The sequence below is a fragment of the Panthera tigris genome, chromosome C1, assembly GCF_018350195.1.
Source record: "Panthera tigris isolate Pti1 chromosome C1, P.tigris_Pti1_mat1.1, whole genome shotgun sequence".
NCBI classification, from domain to species: Eukaryota; Metazoa; Chordata; class Mammalia; order Carnivora; family Felidae; genus Panthera; species Panthera tigris.
This window is the reverse complement of record NC_056667.1, coordinates 218494163-218503969: the sequence shown is the minus strand read 5'-3', so window position 1 is coordinate 218503969 and position 9807 is coordinate 218494163. Positions and strand designations below refer to the sequence as shown.

General features: G+C 59.6%; 1 protein-coding gene across 1 annotated transcript; it reads left to right on the top strand.

Moving 5' to 3' along the window:
• The first annotated feature begins 1400 nt into the window (after nt 1-1400).
• On the top strand, nt 1401-6173 carry COPS9 (COP9 signalosome subunit 9). Its single transcript, XM_042997813.1, has 3 exons — nt 1401-1510; nt 3427-3499; nt 5914-6173. The coding sequence occupies exons 1-3, from the start codon at nt 1448-1450 to the stop codon at nt 5949-5951; spliced, it is 174 nt and encodes a 57-aa protein (XP_042853747.1). The 5' UTR covers nt 1401-1447; the 3' UTR covers nt 5952-6173.
• Nucleotides 6174-9807: the final 3634 nt, after the last annotated feature.

Here is a 9807-nt window from a genome sequence, read left to right as displayed (position 1 = left end):
GTAAAATTTACCACTGTAACTATTTTTAAGCACATTCACATTGTTGTGCAACCATCAGCGCCGCCATCCATCTCCAGAACTTTCTCATCTTCTCCAACTGAACCTCTGTCCCCATTAGGCACTGACCGCCCAGCCCCTCCCCCAGCCCCCAGTGCCCACCCTTCTGGTCTCCATCTCTGTGAATCTGACTATTGCAGGGACCTTCTGTAAGTAGAATCATACAGAATTTGTATGACATCTCTTTTCACTGATCATAATGTCCTGAAGCTTCATCCATGTTGCAGCAGGTGTCAGAATTTCCTTCCCTTTTATGGCTAAATAGTATTCCATCTTATGTATGTACAGCATACATCTTGCTCAGCCATTCTTCTATTAATAAAGACCTGAGATGCTTCTACACTTAGCTATTGTGAATTGCTATGAACATGGGTGTGCAAATATCTCATGAAGACCTTGCTTTCCCTTCCTTTGGGGATACACCCAGAGCGGGACTGCTGGATCATATGGCATTTCTATGTTTAATTTTTGAGGCTCCCCCACACTGTTTTCCGTGACAGCTGCACAATTTCCCTTCCCTGCCAGCAGTGCACAGGTGTTCCTATTTCCCCTCGTCCTCTCCAGCACTTGTTATTTTCTGGGTTTTTAAATAGTGTTTGTTCCAATAAGCGTGAGGTGGTAGCTCACTGTGGTTTGGTTTGCATCTCCCTAATGCTTAATGGTGTTGACCATCTTTTCATGTGCTTACTGGTCATTTGAACATCTACTTCACGGAAAGGTATATTCAAGTCATTTGCCCATTTTGAATTGGGATTTGTTGCTGTTGAGTTTTGTGGGTTCTTTATATATACTGGATACTAATCCCTTACCATATGTGTACCTGTGTATGTATGTGTACATACGTACATATATGTGTATGTAACTTGTAAATACTTGCTCCCATCCGGTGGGTTGCCTCTTCACTGCATTGACCATTCACATTCTTTCATTCTAAGGTATAGTTGATGTACAATATTATTCGTTTCAGGTGTACAACATAGTGATTCGACAACTGTACACACTCTGTCCTCATGCAATGTTATTACGGTGTCGTTGGCTGCGCCCCCAGGCTGGACTTTCCATTCCGCACACCTGCACCTGGGGGCTGCGAGTGTGTCTCTCCTGGTCCCCTCCCCATTGTCGCCCACCCCTCACCCCGCCCCTCTGGCAACCGCCCGTCTCTTTCTGAACACGCACATTCTTTAACGGGCATCTCTTGGGCACCGCTCTGTGCCAGGCCCCGTGGGCCGAGCCTTCCGTGCGCTCAGCTCCCCTCTGCGCCGACGGGCCTGCGGGAGACCATAGAGTCGGCGGTCCTCCGGCGTCTAGACGCACCGCGGCCGGCGCTTACCGGAAGAGGCGTCAGGCGGGCCGGAAGTGAGCCGGGGACGCGGGAGACGCCGCAGGCGAGATGAAGCCGGCGGTGGACGAGATGTTCCCCGAGGGCGCCGGGCCCTACGTGGACCTGGACGAGGTGAGGGGGCGGCCGCGGGCAGGGGGCCGGGGCGGGCGGCGGGGACGGCGGCCTGCGCGGGCCCCACCCCCGTCCGAGCGGGCGCCCCGGGAGCCAGCGGGCGGCGGGCGGGCGCTGCCCTGGGCCGTGGCGTCCTCCAGCCCGCGCGGCTGGCAGCCGGCCTGCGGCTCCTCGGGCCCGGCGAGCGCTACGGACGACAGGCCGGAGTTCGGGCCTGTGCTCGGGGCTTTGCGCCGGGTTGCGTGCTGGCCGGGTGTGAGGGTGGGTCCCCGGCCGTGGGTCCGTGTTGTCCGGCAGGAGGCACGACTGGAGCCAGGCTGGGAAGCCGTCGTCGGGAAAGACGCGGCCGTCGGCCTAGGGAGCCGGGGGAATGGGCGCTTGGCATGTGTGTGTTGCACGGTGACCCTGTTCTCCTGCAGTCGTGCAGGTTACGAAGGGGTCTTGCGTTTTCGTCTCACTGCGTCCTGGCTTCGGGGTGATCTCGGCTGATGGCGGTGTTGGTGAGCTGGTAGCGCCGCGGCCCAGCTCTAAGTGTCAGGTCCGCCCCATCGATGTCTGGGCCTCATTTCCCCTATCTCAAAGCTTAGGGGGACAGACCCTGCGTCCGTGCTCCCTGAAATAGGGGCATGACCGAAGCTGATTGCAGACGCTAAGTGGAATAGAGTCGCGAGTGCCCTGATGGAGGCGCCCTCCCGGCTTTGGGGTGGCCCGGCTCGGGTTTGGGAGAGCAGCTGACTGTGGGCGAATGCTGAAACCATAGTGTTTGCTAACTAGTCGTGGTGGAAGAGGAAGTCCTGGCAGGAGCCGAGTCCAGCAGGCTGTAAGGTGCCCGAGCTCGGGGAGAGATTGCAGCTGGAAAAGGGGGCGGGGCTGGGTCACCAAGTGGCTTGTAGCTGTGCCGGGTCGGGTGGGCTGGCTGCACCCCACCCTTGAAGCACTGCCACCGAACCCCAGCTTCTCAGTCCTTTGTTAAAGGCATTTCCCTAGGCAGTGTGGACTCACTTGAGGGCTTTGCTCCAGTCTGCTTCCTAGCAGGTCACTCTGGAGAGTTTGGGGATTGGGTTTGGAGGTGGGAGAGTGGAAAGCTGCGAACGGAAGCCTTGAGGAGGGTCTGAAGGAAGGCAACACCTGTTGGTGGGAGTCGGGACTCACTCAGCAGAGTCTGTCATTGGTGGAATCTGCAGGGCTTACTTGGCCATGGGGAAGGGGGAGGGAGGTTGAGGAGAGAGGAGAGCATCTTGGGCTTTTCTCCCGGGTTTGGGTTACTGACGACAGCCACGAAGAGGAAGGTGGGAGACACTCAGCTCCAGGGAGCCTGGAGAAGGTAGAGCAGACAGCCTGGGCACGTGGGGGGTAGCAGCGGGGACCGGTGGGCGGGGGCCTGTGCTCTGCCCTCACTGTGTGACTCTCACAGACACCCTGAATCCTGAGGGCATCAGATTGCCCCACTTTGGCTGTGGCACGATTTTCCTGCCCCCGAAGTTGTGGCGGTGGAAGGTCCTGTGACCGCACCCCACAGAGCCCCTGGTCAGCAGGTCACTTTCCCAAGGGAAGCAGTTTAATTCCCAGAAGAAGCAGGGGGCAGTCCAGAGCAGAGAACTCGTCAGGCGCAGTTTTGCACGTTTGGGGCCCGGCCTCTGTGGCAACATCATATAGGGAATTAGAACCTCTACGCCAGGCCTACAGAGACGTGGTGGTGTTCCGGGGACAGCAGGATTCTGTTTCAACAGTAGGAGGAATGAAGGAGACCTTCAAGATGATTCCTCGGAATGCTGCCCCTCCCACCCACTTCCTTTGCCTGGAACTAATTTTTGACTCCCACCTGGGCACCTTTCCCTCCCTCACCTTCCCCTGCCCTGGAGGGGCGTGGCTTCTCTTGAAAAACAGCACTGACATTCTCACCTTTCCTTTCCCAGGCCGGAGGCAGCACCGGGCTCCTGATGGATTTGGCAGCCAATGAAAAGGCAGTTCATGCCGACTTTTTTAACGGTAAGGACACCGGGATCGGGGGTCCCGGGTCTAATCGAATGTCTCTCTGTGTGTTGTAAGTGGGGTGCTTTGTGACGAGAGTGCTTGGGGTCAGAGGACAGGGAAGCCCAGCTGTGTGCGGTTCTCAGACGCGGCGCGGTGCGTAGGAGGTGACAGCACGGCTGTCAGCGCTGGCCGTCAGCCTTGTTCTTCGGGAGGACAAGTAGCGTAAAATTGCCCCGGTCGTAGTGTGTTTTTACACAAGTAGCGTAAAAATGCCTACTTGCACTCCAGTAGTTGAACTTGAGCTGCAGCCACACTTCGGACACGGGTGTGGGAGCCCCATCCTGCCTTCTCATCTCTGCTGCATCCTGACAGCTGCTTTCCTTTCCTTTCCTGTGTCCCTGGGCTCTGGTTGGTCGGCTCCCTTAGCACAGCGACACCGGCTGTCCCCTCCCTTGTCTCTGAGGGCAGGACTCACTAGTATTTAAGAGCTTTAGCGCTAGTTACCAGGCACATGGGTGGTAAGTGTAGTGGAAACAGTTGATGTGACACCTTCCCACGTGTCACGGGGGCATTTCTCTGTGTTCCGACTTCCCAAGGCCCTGTTCCTACAGAATGTACTAATTCACACTAAGGGTTTGAATCGTAAACGGAAACACGAGAGGGATCTTCCTCGGAGGGTTAAGTGCAATTTTCTCTCCTTGTCACCTTTCTTTCATCTGGGCGCCCGCTGCTCCAAAGACCTTCTGTCGCTAGTTAGTGGCAGCTGGGATGCGATCTGGCCACACTGGTTTGATGTACCAACCCCGCTCCCTCACCCCTACCCCCACCCCCACCCCCTCCTCGGAGTCTGAGGCCGTGGTAGTTTATCTGGCATCTTTTTAGCAAGTTGTCTGAAAAGAGAAGCCAGTCTTCCTAGGGAGTCGGGCCGCTCCCGAGGCAGCATCTGGGCTTCCCCCAGCCGTGAGGACTGGACCCCGTTTCTCTACGCTTTCCAGAGTGCCATGTGAAAGCCCTCGCTCACGTGGGGTGATCTCGGGGGCCCTTACCCCAAGCAGGGTGGGGTGATCCCTGACACCACCCGACCTGCTCCCACATGTGGTGATCTCCTTCAAGGTCCCACGCGTCTTGTGGGTTTACAGACAGTTGGCTGTGTTCAAGTTCATGTGGTTTCTAAAAATAGCCCTTTAATTCTGCCAAGGAAGTATCTGGGAGGGACCTGGGCTGCTCTGCCGCGGGAGCACGGAGCGGCATGAGTAGTGTGGCCTCCTCCCTCTGGGCCAGGGCTAGAAAGGGAAGGAGCACAGAAGAGCTCCACGCTGCGTCAGCCTGCCCCCGCCAGCTTGCGAGGTGCACACCGCCCGTCGGGTTGTGGCGGTCCCAAGTGTTACTGCGAGGACGCCGTGAGCGTTTGGATGGGGTTTCTTCTGAGTGCTTCTCGCTGCTCAAGCAGAGGCTCTGTCCTCTTGCCACCTGGGCTCTGGGGTTCAGACCATGAACAAGGCTTGCCCTCTTCACCCACTGTGTTGCAAAGTAGGGGAGTGTTAGACAAGACGGCACGTAGGGGCGGTCGTGACGAGAGCCAGAGGCGGGTGGCATTGTTTCTGGGAGCACATCAGAGGGCGGTTTATCGGGGGGGGGGGTGACACCCCAGCAGAGGTTGGAGGGTGTGACGAGTTAGCTGGGGCTGGGGGCTGGGGACAGAGTGCTCGGAGCCGTAGGCCACAGGCCAGCCCAGGTGTGGGACCGCTCACGTCGGTGCGGTGGGGACACAGCCGGGCAGGAGGTCTCTGGGACAGCACCTTCCCTGTGACAGCCTGGATGTGCGGAGACGTGACTGGGGCTTTCCACTGCCCTCTTTGTAGCTCACTGTTTATCCTGCACCGTTTTGAACGCCCGGTACTACACGGGGCTCTTTGATACCCTTTCCCCAACATGACAGCAAGGTGTGCCCCTGGTAGCGGGTTTAGGAAATGCATAGACACGTAGACGATGACCGCCCATCGCAGCAGGTAGGGCGCTGGGAGTTTGTAGCGCTTCTTCCAGTAGGAAGGGCTCAGACAGTGTCTGCGGACTCCCTTAGAGACAACCACTCTAGCGTGGCTCAGTGCTTCTGGCGCCTTCCTCCCGCCTGCCCTCTGCGCTCCCCTCGCGGTGGGGTCTTCTGGCAGCCTTCCAGCTGCAGCACCTCACCTCCGCCTGTGTGCGCTTTCTTGATTGTCACCGACACAGGGGATTAGAGATGCGTTCTAGACTCCTGTGTCCCCTGGGACTGTCTGACCTTGGGATAAAATGGAGTCGGTCGTGGGGTCCCTTCGATCGTGTACTGTTTTCTCCCTGTTTTGAATGTCTGTGTAATTCATCGTGAACTTGTTTTCTCAGTTGTTTGCCTCATGTGCCCCATTAATGCGTGGTTTTGTTCGTTTGTATAGATTTTGAAGATCTCTTTGATGACGATGATATCCAGTGAGACGCCCTCCGGCAGTGCGTGTGGTCGCGCCCGCGTCACCTAGGGGTGTGGCCGATCTGCTCAGAGGACAGTTTCAGGTGGTTCTAAGGAACGGGTGGACGTTACCTGAAATTAGGAGACGGTTGACCAAGAAAGAGGGTGGTTTTAACCATCCGCGTGAGGCCCGCTGATCTCTAAATGTGACCGACTTTTGCCCTTCAATTAAAAAAAAGAGCTGCCGTCGTTTGCAGGGTCGTTTTCGTTCTTGCAGTTTCCAGCGAATGTTACAATCCCCAAAAGTCTCTGCGAGCGCGCGTGTGGGCGCAGGTGTGTGTCGGCAAGCCGACTGAAACACGCTCGTCCGCTTAGACGCCCTTCGCGGGAGCGGGTGAGCGTGATGGCTCCCAGCCTGCCGGGTGGCATCCGTGGCGGAAGGGTACGCGGTGCGGGGCACACCCGGCCCCCCCCCCCCCCCCCCCCGACAGCGCGCGCGGAGACCTTCCTCGTCCCCCACCCCCTCGCCCCGCAGGGGGTGCCTGGCACATCCCCCCCTCCCCCCGCCACGGGGCCTCCTGCCCCCGCCTTGGCACCAGAGCTGCCGCCGTCCCCAGACCCGAGGCTCCGGGTTCGGGACGAGTGGATGACGGCCCCGGAGGAGCTGCCTTCTACGCGAGACATGCGTCCGTCTGTCCGTTTTGAGGGACCGTGACACCCGAGGGGCAGAAGAGGGTTTTTAACGTTCTCCCCGGGTCAGCTCGCCACAGATCGCGGCTGTGAAAGTCAAGACTCCTGTTCCAGCGAGGACTGTCTCCTTGACGGGGAGGCGCCCAGGCCGCGGGACTAAGCAGTGGCGAGGCGGGGCGCCTGCCGACCTCCCCCCGGAGAGCGCGCCGAGCGGCGTTACCCGGGGGCCTGTTGGTGGGGGAAGTTTCCACCGAAGACACGTGAAGTTCCGAGCCGGAGGAGGTTTCCTCGGGGGGGGGGGGGGGGGGGGGGGCGTCCTCGGGGGGAGGTTTCCTCGGGAGGAGGTTTTCTGGGGGGGGGGGGGGAGGTTTCCTGGGGGAAGAGGTTTTCTCGGGGGGAGGTTTCCTCGGGAATGCCGTGCGGCTTTCCCTTCGTGCTCCTGCCCTGGGAGGGCGCTGCAGCCCAGTCGCCCAGCAGGCTCCACGGGGCCGAAAGGGGGCGGGGTCACAGCCCAGTGTCCCTGAAGAGAAGGGACAGACGCGGTCTGCTGTGTCGGAAGCTTCAGAGGAAGGGGCCGTGTCTGTGTCAGACGCTCAACGACAAGCTTCCCCCCCCCGGCGGGCGGGCCGCAGGCCGTGCTTCCAGAGCGGTTTCCCCGAGCCGGGCTCTCCGCTTAACTACGAGCAGTTTTTACCGTGTCCCGAGCGGGTTCTGTGGGGAACAACCAGGTGTGCGGGTGAATTCTTTCGTGATCAGGTGGTTCCCCTGCGGCCTCCTCCGTTGAGGTTGACGAGAGTCCCGCCAGGCTTGTCCCGCATCCGGTCGGGGCTGCCACTCGGATCGCGGCGGCCCCACGTTGACCCCTGGGTCGCAGGTCGCCGGGGAGCCGTCGCCCTGCCCAGCCAACCCGCTTCTCTTAGGCCTCCGTTCTTCGTGGCACACGAGGCCCCTGGTCCCTGAGGCGCCTCCTGGTTCTTGAGTCTCTACTCTTCAGCAGGAGGGGGTGGCCCCCACCGCGGGCTCCGGGGACCCCACGAGGCTGGTCTAGTCCAAGCAGCGCTGTGAACGGTGATCCCCGTGTGTGTGTGTGTGTGTGTGTGTGTGTGTGTGTGTGTGTGTGTGTGTTGCACTGTTAGGCCTGCTTAAGCGTTTAAGCTGTAGACCACCCTTTCCCTTCACAGAATCTTGGCAGCCTCCCTCGCACCATGAGGCCAAGAGACAGCTCTCCCACCTTTTCCCTCCCTCCTCTCCTGCACCTTGGCCGCCCCCTGGGGGAGCGGGAAATACCGTAGGAGGCAGACCGCACCTTCTGCTCATTTACGTACTTGTGCTGACCCCTCCGGCCACACTCTTGCCATCGTCACTCATACGTTTTTATCGCCGGTGACCATCTCTGCCACGTTTAGAAAGCCCACTGTGTGGCCACACGGTTGATCACAGGCCCAGCTGCCAGGAAGTCGTGGAGCGTGGAGGGCGCGCACAGCTCAGCGGTATAGCCGCTGGGAGAACCGGCGGGGGGCGAGGGAGACTTCTGGGAGCTTGGGCAAGACTCCTCAGGGGAGCAGGACGCCTCGCTGGAGCCCGTGAGAGCAGAAGCAGGGCTTTACCGGCTGGAAGGGCAGGTGAGCTAAGGACAGCTGGCCCCGGGCTCGGGGACCCCGGGCTCGGGCACCTCCCACCTTCCTCTGCCCTCCAGCTGCTCTGGCCACGGGGAGACACGGCTCTGATGGGCTGGCGCCACCTGTCCCACCATCACCCTTCTGGGGTTGTGTCCCCGAGAAGGCCTCTGATTGACCCTCCATCCATCCTGCCCCCTGGCCTGTCGGTGGCAGCCGGGCTTCCACTGCGAAAGGAGGTGGCAGCGCCCCTGCTGACCCCCTGGGGTGGGGGGAGCACCTTTCTACGAGGGGAAGGCGTCCAAGGGATGCCCACCTTGGTGGCCGTGGTGGGCTCTTGGGAGAACGTTCTGCTAACGTGCCCTCTCTGGGGACCCTGCGATCCTGAGCTCCCCGCTTCTTGGACGTGAGAACACGTGTCCATACCCTGTGACCGGCCACGAGGACGTGGGGCCGGGAGGCAGTTGTAGAGCAAAACTGTCCGACTGCCCAGCTGCTTGAGCACTTCTGTCAGGGCCTCTGAAGGAGCCCCTTCCCTTCCCTGCCCTCGGCCTCTGCCTTCTGGCCTCACGCCGGCCTTCACCCTGGCCGTCCGTCGGAGCAGGGACCGGCTGGTGGCCCTTGTCGGGACTCCGAATTCTCGCACAAACGCCAAGCGGCTGGGCCAGGCGTGCCGCCAAACAAGTCACACTTTTTAAAAAGCAACGTTAGTGATCTTGGAACTCTCGCTGCTGTGAATTCTGCCCGGGGCCAGAATGAGAAAGTGCTGAGTTGGGGTGCTCGGCTGAAAGGCCCTCTGTTTCCCAAGAAGCTAAGATAGGCCCCGGGCATCCGGCCTCTCAGGACCCCAGGAGTCCTGGAAGTGAGGCCTCGGCCAAGGGCGAAGACCACTGGATCCCCCACACCCTCTGCCTCCTCCGCGCCCCTCCCCCGGGGGGAGGCACAAGGAGAGGCCACAGCTTCTCCACGGGCACCTCCACAGGGTCCTCACACGTCCCCCTCCAGCACAGGCCAGCAGGGGGCGTCAGCCGCGGGTGCCTGTGCTGTGTGAATTATCGTCACCCCTGACGAGTCTGAAAATAAACAGTGTGACTCTGATGGCTTTTGTCACCAATGTGTAATTCTGGAGAGGCTCCATGGGATGGCAGGTGCCCTGCGGTCAAGGATGATAACGGGGTGGGGGGGCAAGTCACCTGACCTGCAGGGTGACCATGCACTAGAGGGACAGCTTGTCCCTTTGTCCCTGTAATCAAGCCGAGTGTCTGCCACACAGTAGGTGCTCAATAAATGTCTGTTAAATGTAAACAAATGGCATCTGTTTTCCACGGTGGCTGCACCAGTTCGCATCCCCAGCAGCCGTGCGCGAGGCTCCCTGTTGACGTCCTCACCGGCACCTGGCGCCCGTCGTTTCTCGTCTTTTTGAGTCTAGCCATTCTGAAGGGTGGGAGGTGGCATCTCATCGTGGTTTTGATTTACGTTTCCCTGGTAACGAGTGATGTCGAGACACTTTTCACGTGTCTCTCGGCCATCTGAGCATCTTCTTTGGACAAATGTGTGTGCATTCTTCAGTCACCTTG

What these genes read in the sequence shown, in the direction of transcription:
- COPS9 (XM_042997813.1), top strand. Translation starts at nt 1,448, where the DNA reads ATGAAGCCGGCGGTGGACGAGATGTTCCCCGAGGGCGCCGGGCCCTAC. An exon ending in CCTACGTGGACCTGGACGAG is followed by an intron (nt 1,511 to 3,426) that starts GTGAGGGGGCGG and finishes TTCCTTTCCCAG; the next exon opens with GCCGGAGGCAGCACCGGGCT. An exon ending in TCATGCCGACTTTTTTAACG is followed by an intron (nt 3,500 to 5,913) that starts GTAAGGACACCG and finishes TCGTTTGTATAG; the next exon opens with ATTTTGAAGATCTCTTTGAT.